General features: G+C 33.9%; 1 protein-coding gene across 7 annotated transcripts in view; it reads right to left on the bottom strand.

Moving 5' to 3' along the window:
* Positions 1 to 23,641, bottom strand: part of GRIK2 (glutamate ionotropic receptor kainate type subunit 2) — a 647,288-nt gene that overhangs the window by 328,019 nt on the left and 295,628 nt on the right. For all 7 annotated transcript variants that reach the window (XM_081828716.1, XM_081828715.1, XM_081828720.1 and 4 more), the window contains exons 6-7: positions 17,266 to 17,319; positions 13,797 to 13,970 (exon numbers count right to left, since the gene is read on the bottom strand). In XM_081828716.1, the coding sequence (XP_081684842.1) occupies positions 13,797 to 13,970; positions 17,266 to 17,319 (228 nt within the window). The remainder of the gene's footprint in view (positions 1 to 13,796; positions 13,971 to 17,265; positions 17,320 to 23,641) is intronic.

The following is a 23,641-nucleotide window of genomic DNA, read 5'->3' as shown; positions in this document are numbered from 1 at the left end:
AAAGATCATTCTATTCCTCCTGAAGTAATATTGTTCTATTATGCAAAGAGATGGACATAAAAAGAAAATGTCCTAACAACCAATGACCAGTTAAGTCCAGTACTCATTTGTAAAATCCCTCCAGGCCTTTCCCGGCATTTTGATCAAAATACAAATTTACACGTCATTCAAAGACCTAAATCACATATCTCATGACCACTTTCTGTTCTTCTTTCATTTTCCCTCTTATGCCAAATTATTTAGTACACTGATCAACTCAACTCACCTGTTTCCATTTCAGGGATTTTGCACTTTTTCCTTCTGCCTAGATGTTCTTCTGATAAATCTTTGCAAGGCTACCTATTTCTTATTATTTGGACCTATCCCACACATCAGCTCCTAGCAATACTCTAGCTAAAGAGCCTTCCCCACCCCTAATCACTCTGTATTTTCTTACACTAGTTTTCTTTAACTTATTCTTCCATTTACCAAATAGAAGATAAATTCCATCCTTACCACTATAACTCTATAGCAAGAACAGTGCTTAACACAGCAGATTTTTAAAAATGTTAGTTTAACTTTAAGAAAACATCATGCAAACTATATACCATATGATCCCATTCCTAATGAACTATGTACAAGGGCACAAAAAATTAATAGAAATAAATGCATGGATGACTTCTTTTCTAAAGCAAGCAAAGCTAATATTTGGCCAGTTAATTAAGATGGTTGGTTAAAGCATATATACTTTAAAAGTTTTATTTTAAAGTAAAACATCTAACTGTAAATCTATCCCTTAATATATTAATGTAGAGCCAAGACCCTTTTCATGGGTCTGCTGCTTAGAACCCCTCTCCCGTTTTGCATAAGCCCCAAACATAATGGATTAGCCACGATTTTCAGCTTTGGTTTCTTTCAATTGAAAGAAGAATAAAGAGACTTGCAAAACAAACTATGTGCAGAATCCACCTTTTAGAGCTGTCTTGCTCACACTAATATAAAAAAAAAAATATCTAGATGGCTTGGCTTTGCCAAATTTTTCAATGTAATCAACTTAGTTTTCATGGGAACAGTTCTGAATTACCCTTGTAATTCACTATTTTATGAAATATTTATCTGAATTATGTCATTAATAAATACAACAAATATAAACTGGTTTTGGAAGAATCATTACTGACCTTTTTAAAGAATATACAACTTGAGAGAAAAATACAGAAACTTGATAGAGTCGGCTGCTAGCAGTTAATTCTTGGGCTGCTTATGGACATCAATTAGTTTATTTTAAACAGTGGATAGAGAGCGAGCTTTGGTTACTCTTAAGAATCAGTTAAGGGAAGGCAAGTTAAGAGAGCTTCTACTAGTTCCTAAAATGTTAGTTGTCATTCTCTTGACTTGTCATGTTAATAATTAGAAAATTTTAATTTTCCTCCACAAAATTTTTTAGTTTACAAATTTTCTACAGTATCATCCATATAATAAAATTTAAATAATATTAAATATTCAACATATTTATGATACTTTAAAAAGTGACCAAATGAGTAACATCCATTTTCACCTTATTGTTATTTTGGTTATTTCAAATTTACTTAAAATGAAATTGTAGCCTAGCAAACTCTCAAATCTAGAAAACTATGCATGGTTTTTGTCAGTTAAATTTATGTGTACATTCCTTAGGGGCTAGAGAAGTTCATATTTTAAAGGTATTTCACCGTCTTTAATTTTTCACTTATTCATTTCCCTTTTCCCTTTGATAAAGTTAAAGGATTTGGAGAGAGGAATAAATATTTAAAGCTGAAGAACGGAGTCTGAGAAGTTGATTTTTAAAAGCAACATTTAGCAGCAGTAATATTTTCCTTGAAAGACAGCACCAGAATTCAAATGAACATCTCGTTTCCCAAGGCATATTCCCAAGAGCCAGGACGCATTTGGTGAGCCTCAGGCTGTTGGGGTACAACTGCCGAGAAACAAAGGCACTAAAAGACACAGTAATTCCTTAACCAATATTCAGTATGGCTTAACTTTTCTCACTTTCAGGGTGGCTTAGTCTAGGAGGCCAAACATGTTGGCTAGATCCTTTTCTATGAAGGGTTGTGAACATACACCCTTCGGATCTGGGATGTTTCCCTCTGTTTCTGACAAGGAAACGGAGACATTACTGCAATGAGAAACAATATTCCAGCTTCTAAATTTTTGCCAGACCCCTCTCCTTTTAGGGATTATCATCATCTCAAATCCTACATGTCTGTAATCAACACCATCCCCTTTCCAAACCACCTAGTCCTCCAGATGGCCCCATTTTTATTAAAAGCTTAAGTGTTCTCCCAGTTACCTAAGCTGGAAAGTTCAAAGGCCTCTCTTGTCTCCTTATTCTCCTTTCCCATCTCAAAAAAGTCTCCCTGTTCAATCATTCCTTTGAGCCCTCTCTGCTCTACTTCCAGTCATTATTACTGTAGGCTTGAATTACAGCTTCCTGCCTCCATTGGAGTGAGTCTAATGCACCTGCAGAGAGTCACCAGACAAGACTTTCTGGGAGCAGGGTGGAGCAGAAAGAGCCCAAGGCCTTTCAAATTAGAAAGGCCTAAACATAAAGCTCAGCTCCACCTTCCGATTTGAATGTCCTTGGACAACATACTAAACATATTTGAGCCTCACTTCCATCATCTGTAAAGTGAGAATTAATATTCACCTTGTTCTTCCTGTTAATTTGGGCATGTAACATTCTCAAGCTGTGATTTTATGTGAAGTTGCAAATACGTCCTAAACAAAAAGTGGGTAAACTTCCATCTATCTAAACACACTATTTTCTACATATATTCCTCATTACATGTCAGTGTTTTTTTTTTATTATTTAAGGATGTAATTTACTTCCCTTACCAAATTGATAATTCATTATGTTTATATATATATTTTTTTCTTATTATCCATATGATCTAATACCACACGTTCCATATAATAGGTTTTCAATAAATATTTGGAGAAGGAATTAATGAGTAACAATACACAGGGATTTTTCATGAAGGACTGATCTGGTACCATTTCAACATCTGTGTCTATTTAATAACTTTGCTTTTCCCTTCTGGTTCAATTTGGTCACAGGGTATTCTGAAGATTAATGAATAAAATATTTATGAATTCTTTTAGAAAGGCAAATGAAAGATCAACATAATATTTCCTCTCTGCATAATAAAGAAAGAGAATTCCTAATATCCTTTAGGCAAATTCACCTTAAAACTCTTCATTTCATTTTGTCTGAAATATTCTTTTGATTTATTAATGTGGATTTAAAGAGTACTGGCCAAGCATATCTTGGATATTAGTGCATCAGAGTAGGTCTTTGACCATTTCTTAAAACTTTATATCATTAAACTGCATAGGCTACACTTTAAAAAAGAAGTCTTTCTAATGTAAATATAGTTACTTAGGTACCAGTGTTATGAAACTAACATCAACAATTTGATAGGAAAACTAGCAATGATTCTTGTTCATTCATTTACTTAACCTCATCCAGTGCATCAGAGGAAGCAACTACCTATTCAACTAAGCATACATATTTGTGTGCTTATTCACTTGTCATATTTGTATAAACAGGGTATCATAAGACTTTGAGAAAGATGAATTTTACTCTGAACAGAAATATCACTTACACTACGAGGCAGAAATGATATTTGTCTTGAAGTAAATGGATGCCATTTTTGGAGGATTTACTGTGTGCCAGACACTGTCTTTGAGCAGTATCAAAGTTATGTATTTAATCTTCACAGTGACACCTTGTTGTAGGCATTACTATCTCCACTAAACAGGTGAGGTAATTGAGGCTCAGAGATGTTAGGTAATTAGCAGAATTTCAGAAAGTAAGTAATAAGTAGATCTCAATTTCAATTGTCGGATGATTCTGATTCCAAAGTTCTTGCTCTAAGATAGAAATAGATTTAACAGTCTTTGATAACTGACATAAAAAAAAATATGAGCAAAAATCCAACCTTTAATTCTATGCCAAAAAGCCATCTTTTTAATCTAAAAAAGAAGGGGCCTGACATTGGGAGGAAATAAGTGACACATACAAACAGAAGTTTTTGTAAACTTCTAACTATTTAGAAACTTGTTCAAAATAGGGATATGTCATTCCAATAGCACATTTCAAATTATTGTGATTGGGTACATTTTTAAAAAAGACTACTAGATTCAAGTACTAAGTAGATTCTGTATGAATCTTCCTAAGTTTTCTATGTCAATTAATCATCCAATACATACACATATACATCTACTATGGTGTTAACACATGTAAGAGATAACAAGTGATGTTGGAATAATATGATTGAATTTTGTTTTTAAGTAATCTCCACCCACAACATGGGGCTCAAGCTCACGACCTTGAGCCCAACAGTTGCACGTGCTACTAAGTGAACCATCCAGGCACCCCCATGATTGAATTAATTAAATTATAAGCACCATATCAAAATTTGTTCTATATTTGGAAGGCACGAGGAGCTTAAGAAGAATCAATAATATAATTTATAATTATAAAAATCCAGGTAGGTTTCCAATATTTTTATATGTTAATTCATTATCCCTTTCAATCTTTAGAACAACACACTAAAATTTATTATTTCTATTTGACAAGTGAGGCCCAAAGAGGTTAAGTAACTTGCCTAAGGTAACAGTATTGGAAAGGGTTGAAAATGGGATTCAGATGCTGGCTTTGGATCCCTATTTATTAGTTTAATTTATTTGGGAAGAAAATAGGAGGGTTTAGTAGACCAACTATCCACCAACTCACCCCAAATTGGTGTGAAACCCTATATATTAAAGTTGAAGAAGAAACAATGAATGTAACATTTTTTTGCTGGTTTCTAATCCATTGTGCTTAACTTTTACCTCTGGATGCTTAAGGATTCCTTTATATTTGCTTCAGACTATAGTCCCAGGATCTTCCTTTATATATAATCTACCTATTCTATATACCTGTGTCTATAAAATGAGGATTATAACTGCTCCATGATGTTGTCATGAGGCAATAATAGTACTAGGATGTAGTAAGTGTTAAATACATTTCACGGTTAGGTCATTTTATAGTAGAAATTGTCAATACAAAAGGTAACATGCATCAGGAGCCAGATTCAAAGTTTGTTTGGATCAAACTTCCTAGGGCTATTATACATGTGAATGTCCTCAGTATTCACACTTCATATATGTGTCTGCTCCTACTTCTAATAACAGAGTCAGATAATTCTTGGATCAAACAGGCAAGAGAATTTCTGCATTGGTAAGGTAATTTAAAAACAAAAAAGAGGAAAACATCTACTGTTGTATATATCTACATGAAAAAAAAACAGTTATGATTGTTGTTTATTATATATAACACAAATTTCATTACATATCATGTTCTTGATTTATTTGCAATATTTTCTAGCTATCTTAATAATTCTTCTAAAATTGAGCATGGCAAAACAGGCTGAAATTTGTTATAAATCACGGTAGTGAAGAAGGAAAATTTGTTAAAATTTGACAGACATACACTGCCCAAAATTAACAATATCTACAGTTAAATATGTTAACCTGTTTATATGTACATATTTTATAGTTAAGAGTTAATATTTAATAAAAAATCTATCAAAATCTTTTATATTTTTAGTGTCCTGAGGCCATATATTATAAATGCTAATTAGCCTAATAATATTATGGCCACTAACATTGTCTTTCTAGTAAATAAATAAGGATATAGCTTACCTTTCATGATAGTATCTAAAAGTAATATAAATCTGTATAAATATAATAAACATTATATACTTTTGTATTATTTGTTTTTATATAGAACTGTATATAAATATAAGTATTTAAATGGCAACTTATGTTATTGTTACTGTTTTTATTTAAAAATTTGGGGCGCCTGTGTGGCTCAGTCAGAAGAGTATGCAACTTTGATCTAAGGGTCATGAGTTCAAGCCTCATGCTGGATGTAGAGATAATAAATTAATAAATAAATAAACTTTAAAAAAATTAAAAATGTATTTTATTTAAAGATTATATGAGGCCAAGATATCTTTTATCTATTATTTTTCAATATTTTTAATATAAATTCCAAAATCATAAAAATAACAAAATTCCTAACATAAATTCCTAAAATTGTGAATAAAATGGAATAATATGAAAAAACATAGTTTTGATAGTAATTATCACTCCCTGTCAGTCCATCCCCTATTTCCAAATATAGAATGTAGCTTAGCTCTATGTATTTTATTCTGAATGTAAACAGTCAAAAAACACGTTCTGTACATTTTAGAAATAGATCCACTCTTTCTTTTTATTTTAAAAATAGATCCTATAAAGAGAAAGTACTATGGTTTATAGCAATTGTTAATCGTTCTTAGCCAGAATTTTTCTGTAGTTCATTATGAATCTGTATCTGAGTAATAATATTTCTTATTATTTATATGCCTCAGTGCCATCACTTACTCTCTGTTTTTACATAATTTCAACCACCTGACTTTAACTATTCTGTATTACTACATGTTAAATGTTGCACATTTATAATTGTCTATTAATTAGTTGCTATGCAAAAATTTTATCCCACCTTTTCTCCCATTGTTTCCCAATCCATTTTCCTCTAATCCAGGAGAGTGATCATTATGTCAAACTTGTTGTTAGTCCCCTTCTAACCTGAGTGCCTGCTCTAGTAAAAGAATTTATTGCTTATTGCTTATTTTCTTAACCACCTTGTATTCCCTTTATATTGTGCCCTGTACTTACTTTCCTTATATCATCTGTGATTGGTTATATCTATATGTAACTATATAGCTATTAAATGTAAAATAAGAAGCTGAGGGAAATTGTGAACAGAAATGTATTAATCCATTACAAGTGTGTATTGCATGATCTTAGATCAGTACTTTACAGATAAATTTTGTTCTTGAGGGTGGAAGGGGTAAAAAAAGTCTCCTGATTCAACCTTCCTTTTTTCAAGTGAAAAGTTTAAAAATTGGCCTAAAACATAACATGATTATGAGGGAAATGATTCATTGCAACTGCCATTTTCCATGTAAGGAATAATTACTTAAAATGGAAATTCCAACTCTTTATCAGCTTTAGATAAATGCTGATTATTTAATCTGTCAATGAGGAAAGGCAATTAAATGGAATGTTGTATGTTAATGCAACAATGGAGGTTGTTAGGTCATCTCAATTATTTATATTCAGATTTAACTTGCAGCCCAGCACATCATGGAAGATTAATAGGTATATACAGTGAAGGAATATAGTGCCATCCCGTTATTCATGCCACAAACTCCATGTCCTTTTACTATTCATTAAATCAATCATATGCAAATATAATGAGTGTTGTGCTTGTGACTTCATAACATATTCTGAAATATCTTCTACAAATACTTCTGTCACATTTGATTACAATATAGACTCCTAAATATTTCTTCTGTGGTAAAGACAAGAATAAAACTAGCAGTTATGTTGATAAATATTGTGAAATGTTACACATTTTTCATCAAAACACTAAGAAATTACGCAAAACTCCTGGTAAATATATGTTTGTCTCTTGCTATCAAAAACTGAAATAGAAAACAGGGAATTTTAACAATTTTGAAAGAAGACTTAGGAAACTAAATCAACCAAAGAAACACAAAATTGGGAAGAAGTCAAGAATTAAAGTTTGAATATTTTTTTTTGTACTACTAAGATGTGAGATGTGATCAGTAATACACTATCTTCTAATTTTGTCAATTCCCTAAGATCTGTGAGGAAATAGATATATTATCTTCATCACCAAACCCTGAGTGCCTGGTATCAAGTCTGGAGTACACAGCATACACACAATTAAAATTGATCAAAGAAAAAGTAATTAATTCATCATTTGCTACTTTTTACACCTTTGGTGTTTTAGTGGAATATAGGATAAAGTCAACATTTTCAAAATGCCTCTATTGATTAAAAAGTGGAGAATTAGTTTGATCCACTGTCTGGCAAAGTCTTATATTCTCTTTACAACGGAATTGAAGAAAATAGCTCCAGCTAATTAAGAAGACAGTGGCAAGGACAGACTTGTAGTTCCAGGAGAACATGAAAGCCTGCCTGGTCATACTTTAATTTTCTGTGATTCTATTTCCTAAAGGTAAATCTTTGTACAGTAGCAGAGTGATCACTAGTCCCCTCTTAGTACATAAGCTAACTCCCTGTCATGAATTGGGTATACAAGACATTGATCTTTAAAGTTAATCAAATGATGAAAGAAATTATAAAATTTCTGGGCTATGGTCTGTTGTTACAAAAGAATAATTTTTAAGAGGACATTGGAACTTAAATACATAAAGACTCTTCTCTCATAAACATGTTCACTTTTTTGTAAAGGAGAAGAGAAACTCCTTTTCTAACTCACTAAACTTTCACTATTTAATCAAAAGTGTTTCTAAGCTTTTGCCTTTTAAGATATTTTTCTAACAAATGTTTGACAGTAGCCTAATTGCATTTTCCAAATGATTAGATATCTTGACAATTAAGTGTAAGTACATAAATTTTTTTAAAAAAGCTCTCCAGAACATATTTGGGAAAATGAGAGAACCTAGTGATTAGAGCACAAATGTAGTGTGATTAAAATAAATTAACACGTTTTTTTCAGTCAGGCAGGCCCTCCTTCATTATGAACACCCTCACAATGCATTCACTTTGCACCAGGCACTTAACTGGGTACAGGGCCTTCAAGGATGAAGAAACCTAGGTCTTGCCTCCAAAGAACTACAAGTCTTTTGGAAAAGAGATGTGAACACAAAACTACCAGTGTTAAACTTCAACATGCAGTTAAACAAAACATGCACAAATGAAAGAGCACACAGGTAAAATCACCAAAAGGTTACAGATGACCTGAAAATTAGAGCACAAGTAGGAATATGCCATGCATTCAGACAGTGGGACCAGCCTGTGCTGAAATGAGGAGGACACAGCACTGTGGTGAGATGGGTGGCTTCAAAGAGCAGGGAGCAGGCAAATAGGAGGCTGGACAAGCAGCAGAAGCCAGATCATGGAGGGTCTTGCAGTCTTGGCAAATGGATACAAATTTTATCTAGTAAATGACGAGGAGTCATTAGCAATGTTCACATAGAAAGAAGGTAAATGTAGAGGAGGGATGTTAGGAGTGAGACTTCAAGAAGGAGACTATTACAACAGCCAGAGGAGAGATCATGGGGTCCTTAACTAAGGCATGGGTCTGGGGGTGAAAAGAAGAATGTAGTGAAGAAAAGTATTGAGACAGCAGACTTGAAAGTGTTTGACGACTGACTGATGGATGTGAAGAGATGGGGAAGGAAACGGAGAAAGCAGTTGGCATCCAGAGTTTATATTTCCCAAATAGTAACCTCCCCGTAGAAATCCAAATAATATAGCCAACTAACACAATCATTATTGACTTGTGTTTTAAATTTACATTATCAAGGAATATGTGTGGTATTACATATCGATATAAGAAAAAATGGTACTTTTAAACTACCAGATAAAGTACAGGTCCGTTAGTATTAATATACATTGGCATAATGGGGGAATTGGGAAAGATTTCTAAGACATAGCTAGACTGTTTAAAACTACCTTGAGGTATTTCTACTGGGTTTTGTTCTCTTGAATTGAGATTATTGCAAACTCAATATATCAGTAATAAATACAACCACTGTCAGCTCTGATGGATTCAAAAAAGTGAATTCCTGCCCTTGGGAACTGTGCTTGGAGAAGGCAGACATCTGGGCAGAAGACTGGGAGCTATGTCATCTGATCTTTCAGTAAACAGTGGTAATGTCCACTTAGAGGACTTCCATACTCCCAGGAACGTGGAAACATGTGTATGTTTATACTCAGCAGACAATTCACAGTAAAGAAAGGGTTTTATAGGGCGCCTGGGTGGCTCAGTTGGTTGAGCGACTGCCTTCAGCTCAGGTCATGATCTTGGAGTCCCGGGATCGAGTCCCGCATCGGGCTCCCTGCTCGGCGGGGAGTCTGCTTCTCCCTCTCCTGCTCCCCCCTCTTGCGCTCTCTCTCTCTCTCTCATTCTCTCTCTCAAATAAATAAATAAAATCTTTAAAAAAAAATAAAAAAAAAAGAAAGGGTTTTATAGTAATGGCTCATGTCTGGGGAGGAGTCTAGCACACGGACTGGATGGTAGTGTGCAGGCATTGGGGAAAGTGTGAGAAAAGTGTTATCATGAGTTAGAAAAAAAAAACAACAACGCTTATTTGTGAAGGAAGGGGGTTGGACTTCTTTTTTAACTTTCTCCTTAAAGAGATTGGGCCTGGATGTATTGTGCAACTTGGTTTCTTGGTTGGATTTATACCAAATGGAGATAAAAATTTTACTGAGCTAATGACATTAATATATTTATTATGATGACCCCAAACCATAGAAGAAACCACAAGTACAGGAGAAATGGTCTTGTATTCAATAGTCACTTAGCAGACAAACACTTAACCCAGGGGTCAGTTAAGATGTTAACTCAACCAGAAAAGTTCTTATGAATCCAGTTCATTGTTTCCTTTTATAGCTCAACATGAAGAAAGAATGTGAAAGTCTAAGCACTATGATCTTACATACTGACAAATGACTATGATACTGATAATAATAGGTCTTGCTCCAAGCACCAGGGACTTCGCTGATGATCCCATTTCTTTATGGGATCATAGGGAGAAAAAAGAACAAGAGATATATAAACACTGAGATCTCATGAACGGACTGGAGGGAATGGTACCAACACCACAATGCCAGGCTATAATTCCTTTCTTTTCTAACTAGACTCCTCTTAATTTCCTGACTCCATTCATGGTGGAAATAGCCTATTAATTCCTTTTCCTAAACATTTAATGACTGGGTAAATGCTTACAATATGATCTTAAATGAAAAAGAAAAATAATACTCACGCAAGGCATAAATACACCAACATTTTTATACAGATCCTATGTTGGTTTTATGTTTATAATAATCATGTGCTATTTTATAATTAAGAATTAATGATTTATAATGAAATATTTTACATATAATATTTTATGTCATTATATAATGCTATATAATGAGAAGATTTTGAAAGATATTATCATTTTCCAAAAGAGAATTTTTAAAAAGTAATCAATCTGTATCCATTCTTGAAGACATTTTTATTTTAATGGCAAACTTCATGTTTACTTCCAAAATGGTTTGCGTTCCATGCTCTATTTATAAATAAAATAAATAGCTAGTACACATTTTTAGATAAGAAATATTATTCAAAAAGTGCTCATACAAGTAAATTTATCTTCAGCTCACTCATTTTAAAAATGTTCTCACTTTTAAATCTCATCTCAAGTTTTCTGGTGAAATTTTTATATTTTGCAGTAACTTAAAAATATACAAATGAAGGGGTAATTATCTCTTATATGTGAACATTTTCATTTTTTAAATGTAATATGACACTTGGAAAGCACTTCATGACTATAACAAAGGTAAGAGTGTTGGCATTGAATATTCTTCTAAAGATTTCAGAATCTGTTCTATACACAATGCCCAGAGTTTTCAATAAATAGGCTAATTTTCTCATTTTCTTATCAATGCATTTTTTTCCATCACTTACCCATTCCTACTAAATCACCTGCCAGTTCAGAAGGACAGAATTGAGGAGGAATGGACTCATGGCTAGAAAAGAAAAGAATCCAAACCTGTATTCCTCCTAACACCCTGTCTTTTTGTTCCATCTTCTGAAGGTTAATTCCCTCTAAGAGCCCCTGCCTCCCTGGACAAGAAATTAATAACCTTTCCTTTGTACTTAACTGTCTTTCAATAGTCTCTATAACTTACTTAGAAGTCAGACAGCACTTTGTTTCAGGGGATGACATGTAACATCATATAGGGAATCATACAGAAATACAGAGAATACCTAAGTAAAGTTGGATAATTTTTGTAGTTTTGATATATAAAGAAGAACAGTAATCCTTGGACATATTAGTAGAAGTCTTAGAGTTAAGTGCTAAGTAAAAGTGTTAATACTGTCATGATACCTATTGATTCACTTTTCTTAAAATCATTCAAAAATGGTTTTGAGGAACAAATAATAAGACATCCATCCTGAAATTAAAGAATGATAAAGACAGCTAGAAAACATATATTGAAAAAATATATATACATGATTAAAATAATAATTTAAAGAATAGTACATATTTTATTTTAAAAAAATAACATTTTTCTTATTAAGTTCCAAAAGTTTAATTCAACATCTTTACACTGAGAATAAAGCATAATATTTGTAATTTTTTTTAGGTTGTATTTTATTTTTAATCTGGATATGCTTTGGAGAAAAAAGTATCTTCATTTTAAAGTTATTTAGGTATTTTCCTCCCAATAAAGTTTCTCAAATATAGCTTAGATTAATACCAAAATACTAGAACTAGTCAACGATCTCTATTTTTAGGCAAAAGAATAAAATTCCCCTCATACTATATCTTTAAAAAAATTAATGTGGGTATAAGACATTTTCAAATTCTAGGAGATTTTCTCACTAAAAGAAAAAAATTGTCCTTTTTTTTTTATCAGAAGTTTGGTACCATGAGGGCAACTATGATTTCAGTCTCTATGAAGATACTCAATTTTTATGATTGAATCTACTTTTAAGGAAAAAAAATAATAGAACTTTTCCTTTATTTTGTTACAACATTAAAAACACACTTTGAATCTCTATTGAAGCAATTAATGGAAAAATTATTATCATAATAGAAAAAGCTTTCCACACATCAGGATAGAGAATGTTATGCTTATAAAAGTTCCATTTAGACTGACACTTAATAAAAGTAGGTTGTAATGACCTAGGAAACCTAAATATTGCCAAAGTGCTTAGCTATTTCCTAAAATGTAGCAATAATTTGTTCTATACAAAACAGATTTGATGAGAATGTATCAGACATATATAATTTGCTTAAATAACTAGAGTATAAAAATAGTATAGTGTAAACCTACCTGGTCTTATAAGATAGCCAGTACTTACATTTGGCTATTGAGCACTTGAAATGTGACTAGTCTGAATTAATATGTATGGTGTCAAAGACAACCTTCAAAGACTTAGTAGCAAAAAGAAAATGCAAATATCTGTCATAATTTTTATATTGATTATCTGCTCAAATAATAGTATTTTAATATAATCAGTTAAGTAATATAATTAATAACATTGAGTTTTACTTGTTTTTGTTTATGTTTTTTAACAGAGGTATCAGATATTTTTTAAATTATATATGTGTCTTCCATTAGGTTTTCATTGGCAGCAGTGGTATAAACAGCTAAACTTATACCAGAATGTTCCCTTCTTTTATAGTTTCTGCCTAAATCCAACTTCTAAGTTTAAAAAAGGACTTGAAAAATAACAAATGTGATTATTGGTTAGTCTTAAGCCTTAAAGAATAAATAACTCTAAGGAGATTTTTGTGTGATGTAGGTCATACATATGACATCACAAACCAACATGATGAAGAATAATCATGTATTGCTAGTTAAGATCAAAAATATAACTATCAGGTTAACGTCTTCTTCTCAGTCTCTAATTTATCCTATATATGGCACTCACTAATTTTAGAGAAATCCCTACACTGTAGTATTCTAACAACTAACAATAGTTGTAATGTATTTTGAGATACTTGTATAAAAGTATAAATTTGCCACATAAATTAATTTAGGAAATTGTTAATAGAATTATTTGCAATAGTAGTTCTGATACCATGCCTTTAACGTCAGTTAAACCCAAGTTTGTATCCAGAAGATTTAATAATTTATGCAAAACTACTTAGAAACCCACAAACTAATCTGTAAGTGGGAATTCATACCGTCATAAATCCATCCAGCAAACCTGAATCGGGTTTCGGTGGTGCCTGCAACCGTTCCATTGACCACTTTTCAATGATGGAGGAGACTTGTGTATTTTCTGTATTTAATATTCTGAACCCTGTCATGTTAACACCACTGTATCGGTAGGGCTCTACATCAAGAGCAAAGAGGTCCTGAAAGACAAATTTTTTTTGTGTTAGTACCAATAGAGTACGTTCACAGATATGTATAATTAAAAGTCAATTATTACTTCCCTTAGAATAGTTAACATGATTGTTTCTCAAATGATGTTAAACATCAGAAATCACCAAGATTCAAATAGACTATTTTCATGCTTTTCCAATGCAAACATACATATTCTAGATGAATATGCATGTATATGTCATATTCTAATTCTACCAATGGAAAAACAGGCTTTTCTGTAACCTACATTTAAGATTTGCATGAGCTTTCTTCTCCATGTTAAGGATAGCTTCATTTTAAAGTTATTTAGATATTTTCCTCCCAATAAAGTTTCCCAATATATCTTAGGTTAATACCAAAATACTACCTTAAATTTTATGCACTATCACTTTTTTTTTTTTTTTAACTGACTAGGTTTGTTTTGTTTTGTTTTGTTTTCCTATGCTCTGCTTCCTTGACTGGTAACTGCCACTTTTTTATTTTGTCTTATCTTTTTTTTTTTTTTAAAGAAACAGTTCATGAAATATGGCTTCTAACTAATGAAGATTATATTAAAGCTGAGGGCAACACAACTGGCCTTTTTTGGTTGTGGAACCCTTGCAGTTCCTTTGTTTTATACCTTACCCAACAAGTTCACCATAGGGAACCCTTCATATTTCTGTTGTGGGTTCCAGGCTGTAGTTAATGCTCTGGCTTTGCCTTTTGGTTTTCCCAGGAAAGAGGAGGCCAAAGCATCCAGAAGAGTTGGATGTCACCACAAGAACATACAGCACGTGGGACCCCTACACTCTTTCAAGTTGTCATTAACTAATCCTCAGATCTTACAGACAATATTGGGAACCGGACCAACAGTAATGCCATTGGTCCTGTGAAGTTTGTCTTGGATTTATACAGCTACATAGGCTACAAACTAGAAATAAATTTCAACGGAGAGCAGATGATATTGGTCTGCACTGTGCTCTGTGCTGTGAAAAAATATAAAGAATTTTTTTAGGTTTTTATTTTCAGTATTTGCAATCTAGCCAAGGAGACATACACTCATACACACTAAGGGGCAAAAGAGTAGAAGTGTTAAGTGCAAGGAGTCAGAAGCAAGACAAATAACTTTGAATTTTTGTAGTCAAAAATAACTTCATAAAGCAGATGGGATCTAAGCTTCCATTAAAGAATGAACAGGTTTTTGATAGGCAAAAGGAAAAACGATGTCATTCAAAGTGTCAGTAAAGGCACAAAAATTAGAAAACATAAAACCTATTCGGTAGACTGATTTAGATCAGTTTTGCTATAAAAGAGGACTGATGAAGAAGAATAACAACAAAAGAAAATAGGAAAGTTAGGTTAAAATCAAACTAAAAAAAAGCCTTCAATTATAGGCTAATGAATTCTATATATCCTAAACTACTTTTTCTTTCTTTTTTTTAATTTCTTTTTTCTTATTAAGAGGTACTTTTGATTCCTCTAAAATCTTATGATTATGGTGAAACTGAGTTGTAACTGCACTGAAATATAATTTGCTGATGAGTAAAGTCTTCCAAGCCCTCCCCTCCAGCCTATCACTAAGTTTCTTACAGGCTGCAAAAAGTGACCTGGTGGGAAGTAATATCTCTATTAGAGTGAACCATAGTATTTATCAGTAAAATACAGACTGCTGTGTGAAGAACCTCTATTGGAAGAGAGTTGTTATTACAGGTAGCTATTGTGATCAAGTACATTTTAGTAATTTGATCTAGTAGCTTCAAGACTCCTAAAATCAAGGAGACCAATCAGAATACTTCTGAGTTAACAGAAAGCATTGGTTAGACTGGTCATTGTGGGGACGGAGATGCATGCTAGAGACAGTATGGAGGAAAAAACAGTCGAATTTTGGTGATGATGTAGGAGTCAGACAATGGAAGCTTTGAAGGAAGTCAGAAGAGGGGTCAAGTTAGAGGACAGTACCTTAAGGTTTAAATAATTTGAAATTAATGTGACAACAGTTAGATTTGTTCTGTAATGTAACAGTATATAACAACTCAGAAATGTTATAGAGGGAAATTTAGATTTCATTTCAATAAAGGTAATAATTGAAGTTCTAAATACATACCAGTTCTGAAGAAAATAACTGAAGAGGATAAAGGAAAATAGAATAAAGGCTCAAACTTGACGATACTCTCATACTTGGGGCAACAGGCAATAAAGGGGAATAGAATATGCCACCCCCAAATATGCCACTTTGGCATGTGGATTACTTTGATTTGAAGGCAATCAAGACCCAGTAGACTCAGGAAAAACTTTTATGTCTGCCTTAACTACCTAAAAGAATTTATATAGGGGGCCAGTACCAGAAAAAAAAGCTATTACTAGAGATAACTTTTTTATCTGAAAGATCTTTCTGCACGGCAGGGCAAACTTCTAATTACCAAACATCTGCTCTTCTTTATCGGTCTGTGAATTACCCTCCTCCCCTTTGAAGCCCCAGGCCCTCATCCCGTTCCTTAGCTCAATTACCTGACCTGACCTTGAGTCTCATATCTTTGGGGCTCCTTACATATGAAATTAAATTTGTTTTTTTCTCCCATTAATCTGTTTTATGTCAATTTAATTATTAAACCAGCCAAAGAACCTAGAAGGGAAGGACAAATTTTCTACCCTTACATCAGGGAAGAATTAGTGACAGAGACAGAGGGTCGTTTCACAGAAGAAGGAAAATCAGTATAACATATTAGTAAAGAAATAGAGCCAAGAGTAAGTAGGTTTGACAGAAAGGTAAGGTCATATTTTCATGCATATTTAAGAAAAAACTGTGTGGTGGGTATGTAAAGACAAAAGATAAAGGTAACATTCAATTTGCTAATTGTAAATTAAGTCAGACTAACTTTTAAAAATCCAACTAAACATGGGCAAAAACAGGATAGAAAATTTAGTCTACTAAAAGAGCAGTTTCAATGAATCTGGGTTTTGTAAATAGAACCGAGATAACAACATAAAAATGTGTGGTTTTCTAAAACACTGATTGCTCAGCAAACTAATTTTAAAATCTATTATATTATGTAAGTTCTCTAAAGCAATATATAAATAAGACATCATATTTTGAATTGATTCTGAAATAATATTTCAAAATAATCAGCTTCCCACCAAAAATTATTCCCCATGAGGATCAATTCCTCCTGAGTTTTATCAAAATAAAATAAATGATAAGTACAAAGGAGCTAGTCAATGCTTCTCACTCAAAAACCCATTTTCCGTACTGAAGGTCGTAATAATAAAATTTAAAGCATTAACTTTATGCTTTAATAAGTTACTTACCAGAGTGGTAAAGATATAATGATAGTATTCTGTCATCATTCCCATAGCTAATGCCTAGGAAGTAAAAAATTAAAAAAAAATAATATTTAAGGTACACATCATATGAAATATGTCAATAACAAAATAGTAGGATGTAATGAAGAATCTGGGTATAACATTCAGGTTACATTAAAACTGGGTCAAACTAAATCTTCTCTCCATAGTTAAGGAAGATTAGTGGTTACTGAAGGAATTTCTGAACCAATTCTCTTGATAGAAAAGCTATTAGCTGAAAGTTTGCAATTGTAAAGTGTACGGCTTTACATATTAAAGGAGGCATTAAATTTGAAACAAACTTGAAATTAGCACATCTTAGTTCATTATATTTGTAACGTCTCCACTACAAATACCCTAATGAGGAACATCATTTTATTTTGACGATCACTATTATTCAATTAGGAAAAAAATGCTATAAAGTGCAATGCCAGTAGGAATTTTTTTTAGCACTTTAGAAACTTTCCTTAGCATTGATGAAGCAACTGTAAATCACCACTGTTATTCGAAAAGTACAAAGAAATGTTTTTTTACTTTTTTACTAATAGACCAGTCGTAAATTACTGTTTTATTTCATACTTATACAGTCCTTGTCAATTGTAGACTATCAATCTTAAAATAAGGACTTTCGGATTAGAACTTCCAGTCACAGAACTGTCAATTTTTCCTCTGAAAATGAGAACACTTTTGAAATAGCTGTTTATCAATGAACAGTAGTTGGTGATGATAATTGAAAATTGATGCGTTTTTGAGCTGAATGAAGAGCTCTTGGTAGGAAACAAGTATTCTCAGGTGCATCTAATACTCTTCCATAAAATACCAACTACCCAAATTCATTTGCTAAATAGCTGCCCCAGCTCTATCCTATGTATTCTATGCTCACAGGTAGGTATTAACCAATTAGCTAAAATAGAATCTGTATATCTAGAAGCGAGTTGTTCAGTTAAGAAAGAATGGATATTTGTGAAAATTTTTGGAACAATAAAATGCACTTTTTTAAAAGGGAGGAACATTTGTAAATGAAAGGCAGCAGCAAAGAATTAAGCAGAAGAAAGGAATTTAGAAATTGTGATACTGCGATTTATAATAGGAATATATATTTGGTCTTCATTGGTGAACTCCTCCCCCTGCCCCCCGCCCAACACACGTGCAGTGGAATTGTGTGCACAACACCTAGGAATCAAATTATCAAATCATATTTCCTGAATGGACAAAGATTGTATGAGCCAGTAACACTCTGATGAAGTCTGAATCTTAATTGAAATAAGAGAAAATTTCTCTTATTAGATAAAGGTTTATAAGATTACCTTTATAGAAGGTAGTCATTGTTCCTGATGGATATGTACCAAAGGTTTCTCAACTCCAGAAATGTGCAATGATAGCTCAGCATTATCCTTGTCAATAGTTTTTGTCAACTCAATAGGTATAGAGATACAGATAAAGATAATTGAAGATAATTGAAAGAAACAGTGATTCAGATGCACAACTATAAATAGCATATAATGCCTAAAATGTGTTAAGTACTATTCTAAGCACATTGCACATTTTAATCAGCCTTCTAGAGGCTGAAGGCAAGCAGACCCAAGATGGGTCATTTTGGCATGAACATTATTCCCAGCTGAAGGCAACGGAAATCCTGTGGGCTCAAGAGAAACTTTTGCCCCTCCCTTAACTACATAGAAAAATCTAAATTGGGGATCTTTCCCAGAATAAAGGTTATTAGCAGAGATAAATTTTATCTGAGTGATCCATCAGTATGGCAGGACAAACATCTAATTACCAAACATCTGCTCTTCTTATCGCCCTGTGAATTACATTCCTTTCCTCTGAAGTCCCCCTTCTTCTTAGTTCATCACGACATATATATCTCATTTTGCCAAACTGTCTTTGGAATTTCCATATATGTGTGGATTCCCTATATGTATGCTATTAAATTTGCTTTTCTCCTGTTAATCTCTCTCGTGTCAATTTGATTCTTAGTCCAGCCAGAAGAACCCTTGAAGAGGAAGGAATTCTTGCTTCCTGATAGCCTCATTAAAAACCTTATGAGGTAGGTCCTATTATTACACTTATTTTATAGGTAGGAAAGTAGGACAAAATAAGGATGAATATATTGGCCAACAAACTGAGATAGTGAGTAAACATGAACTCTAGGTCTCTAACTCTTGAAGTTTGGGTATAATATGCCATTTTGTAAAATGGCATATTTTATATTCCCAAAAATATAGATCCATTGTAGAATCTATATAATCTAAAATTTTTGCTTGTTTTTTTCCTTGATAGGTTGAAAACCTCAAGCATCTCAAGCCAGTTTGAAAATTATGTCCTGGAGGTAGAGATGGCAGGGGTTAAGGAGATGGCGGTAGGGAGAGCGGTTTGCTTCTGACACGGGTATTCTGCACTAGCTACAGGTTTCTTTTTCATCTCCTTGAGAAGAAATCTGTAGGGGATAACTGAGGACTGCTTATGCCTTTCATTGACCTTCCTTCAGCCTTTGATTCTGAAAACAAGAATCAATTATGGACTATGATATCTGATCTAAATAGAAAAGGGTAGTTATTTTTGACTGAGTACTTACACTATAACATTAACAAAAATGGACAACAGGGATACTCTCTTGAAAGATAAATAAATACTTTCCAGTGCAATTAAAAAAAGAACTTTGTGGAAATTAGACAACAGGATTGAGCAATGGAAACTTGATCAAGGCAAAGGGACCCACATTGATGATCACCAGAATGAATACAGACAGGCCTGACAGGCAACTCACCTCAAGATATCCACCTAGGCCTAAACTGACCAATGGGCTACTTACAACTAGGCCCAGGTAACAAAAAAGGGAAAATTCCATACATCACTGTACCTCTTCACCTTCCCTCTTTAAAAACAGCTCCTGCCCACTGCCGCATAGCAGGTAGCCTCTCATTTGCTGTCTTGCCTACCACTCCCTTGGCCGGTATTCAATAAACGTCTATCTCCTTTGTTCTGGCTTAGCTGAATTATTTTCACTGCCCCCCGCACCACTGGCTTCCAACCAATTGTTGCCCCACATTTGGGGACCCATCTGATCTGGAGAGACACCACATTTAGACACCACAAACTTGTTCTGGATGTTTTTTAAATTATAACATTTATGTCTTGCCACTGTTTTTAAATGAACTATATGCACACTTTAAACCACATTAATAATAATAAAATTAATATCTTCTTGTGTATAAGTAATATGAGAGTAGCTACAATAGAAAAATTGGATGTACAATAGAAAAATTGGCTGTACTGTATTATCCCTCCTGGAAAGAAATACCACAGATTCATTTTTCCAAAATCAAAATATGTCGGGAATCTACAGGGTACTGGTTGCAAAAAAAGGCATCAGGACCCACACCAGTATCCAATCAGTAGGTGGTATCACAAAAACAAAGCCACTCTTTTTTAATAAGTAGGAAAATCTTCCTAGAAGCTACCAAAAGAAATCTTACATCACATTGCCCAGTGGAATAGAATCACCTGTACATGTTTAGACCAATGATGACTTGGGGGTTAAGTGATTTAACTTCCTAACATCAAGATATCTCCACCTGTTTTCTAAACATAATAGCTTGAGGGCTTGCCAAAAATTTGTGAGGAGGATTTGGCTCTGGTTTTCTAGTTTGCTGACTCCTGGTCTAGTTCATATAATTAGAGAAAGGAAAGACTGGACAAAATACACGGAAATTTGGAGACAATGATTGACTAAATGCTCCTCACTGCTTAAGAACAAACAGACAGGCTTTTTGTTTATATTTGGTAACTGATAACTTTTTAAAATAGTTCATTATGTAGGTCAAAGCTTTATATCATTAATATAATAATATTCTAGTTTGGCTTGATTTCTTTATTATTCAAAGACTATAGTCTTTCATGGAATTTTCTAGCACTTTAATATTTCAAGGAAGAAAATATTATTAGAAATTCCCAACATTAACTAACGTAGCATTAACCATGCTATATGACAAATATATGACAAATGAACACATCTAGGCATATAATTTGTAATCAGTTTATCCTTCAGGTTATATCCAGAAGTTATATTGCTCAAAGTTAACAACTGAAGAGGTGGACTTTATACATATTTCTTAAAATTTAATTTTCTTCTTGCTGATGTGGTAGTTTATTTGCATCTGATTATACATTTTTCCAATCTAAAAATTTTGATTTCACCCTCTCTATTCTAGACTTTCAAGGTCTTAATTAGTAATTTTTCTCTGGGGTAGAATGACCTTGTGAGGTTTAATTGCAGATTATCTTGATCCTGCCATAGGGGATTCTCTTTGACAAATTTGGGCAGAAGTGCGATCTTTTGTTATTAAGGCATGTGTGCCAATTAGTGCACACAAAGAGCCAGCCCCAAGTTTCAATCACTTTTAAAGCTTTGAGGGAAGAAAACTTCAAATCCTCTTTTGTTCAATATTTAGGAAGAGCTCACTTAGTTTAAATAAATAAAACAATGAAACAAATAAGGCTAACCTGATAAACTGATCCATATTTCTGGATACTCCTAACATTTGTTCTTAGATTAAGCCAGACAAGCTGAAAGCCCATCTATGCCTGTTCTCCAACTCTTATACCATTTCTTTGGACTTCTGTCATTAACCAATGTTGAGAAATCTCAGAAAAATTACATAAGTCATAAAATAGACTCCTATTAAACGGACTGCTCCATTTACAAGAAGGAAGCTTTTGCTTTCTTCTTGGATTGGTTTCTAGAATAACTGAGATCCAAATGTGGAACAAATTCTCTCTGGGACAAGGTAAGTTAAAAAACAAACACCAGGCCTTGGAGGAGCAATATGGCGGAGGAGTAGGAGACCTAAATTTTGTCTGGTCCCAGGAATTCAGCTAGATAGGGATCAAATCATTCTGAACACCTACAAACTCAATAGGAGATCAAAGAAAAGAGTAGCAGCAACTCTCTGAACAGAAAAGCGACCACTTTCTGGAAGGTAGGACGTGTGGAGAAGTGAATCTGAGGCGATATATGGGAAGATAGATGGAGGGGAGAGGGAGCCTCTGTAGCCAATACTGGCAAGTGATAGAGCAGCGGAGCACAAAATCGGAACTTTTGAGAAGTCTGCTCCACTGAGGGACGTCGCTCCAGTGGCTAAGCAGCGAGTGGAACCCTCCCTGGGACAGTGTGGTCTCAGGACCCTCAGGGTACAGGAAGACCAGGGATGCCTGAGTGTGGCTGAGCTCCCAGGTATTGGAGTGGGGAAACCGGCTGCAAAGACAGAGCCAAGGAGTGGGCTTTCAGCTCGGGGTTGCCATAAACCATGATCCACAGCACAGTAGGGCCACTGCTCTTCCAGCAGGGACCCAGAAAGCGGCAGATACAGGGAGACTCCCCTTCCTCCCCCAGGAGGAGCGGTGTGGGAGTGTACTGCAGGAATCTGCTGGGTTTGAGACTCCAAACAGGGTCATGTGCCAGAGATAGAAATGCTTGGTCATAGGCCGGGTGAGCATGGAGTGCAGCCGGAGACCAGGGAGACAGGAGTGATTGACTGCTTTTCTCTGGGGGCTCACTGAGGAGTGGGGCCCCGAGTTCTCGGCTCCTCTGGGGCAGAGATTGGGAGACTACCTTCACTCTCATCCTCCAAAGCTGTACGGAAAGCTTGCAGGGAACAAAAGCTACCGAGAGCAAACCCGAGCAGATTACTCAGCCAGGCCCCCTCAAGGGTGGGGCAATTCCGCCTCCGGCAAAGACATTTGAGAACCACTGCAACAGGCCCCTCCCCCAGAAGATCAGCAAGAACAGCCAGCCAAGACCAAGTTTACCGATCAATGAGAACAATCAATGAGAATGGCAGAACTCCAGCAGTAGGGAAATACAGCACATAGAATTCATGGCTTTTTTCCCCAGGATTCTTTAGTCTTTCAAAGTTAATTTTTTTAATTTTCCTTTTTTCTACTTTTTCTATTTTTTTTATTTTTCCTTTTCCCTTTTTCAACCAACATCTTATCAATCCATTTTTAAAAAAATCTTTTTTATTTTTGATTTTTAGAGTCATATTCTATCCCTTCATTGTAGTTAACCCTATTTTTGGTATATATATATAAATTGTTCTCTCTTTAAATTTTGGGATACAGTTTTTTCTAACAGACCAAAATATACCCTAAATCTCTAGTGTATGGCTTTGTTCGAGTCTCCTGCCTGATCACATTCTCTCCCTTTTTTTTTTAATTTCTCTTCTTTCCTTTTTCAACCAACTTCTTATCAATTCCTTTTATAAAATCTTTTATAATTTTCATCTTTACATTCATATGCTATCACTTCATCATATTTACCCTTATTTTTGTATATATATAA

This window comes from Leptonychotes weddellii, chromosome 8 (genome assembly GCF_054177405.1).
Source record: "Leptonychotes weddellii isolate Sample4059 chromosome 8, ASM5417740v2, whole genome shotgun sequence".
Classification (NCBI taxonomy): domain Eukaryota; kingdom Metazoa; phylum Chordata; class Mammalia; order Carnivora; family Phocidae; genus Leptonychotes; species Leptonychotes weddellii.
This window is presented reverse-complemented; position numbering and strand designations above follow the sequence as displayed.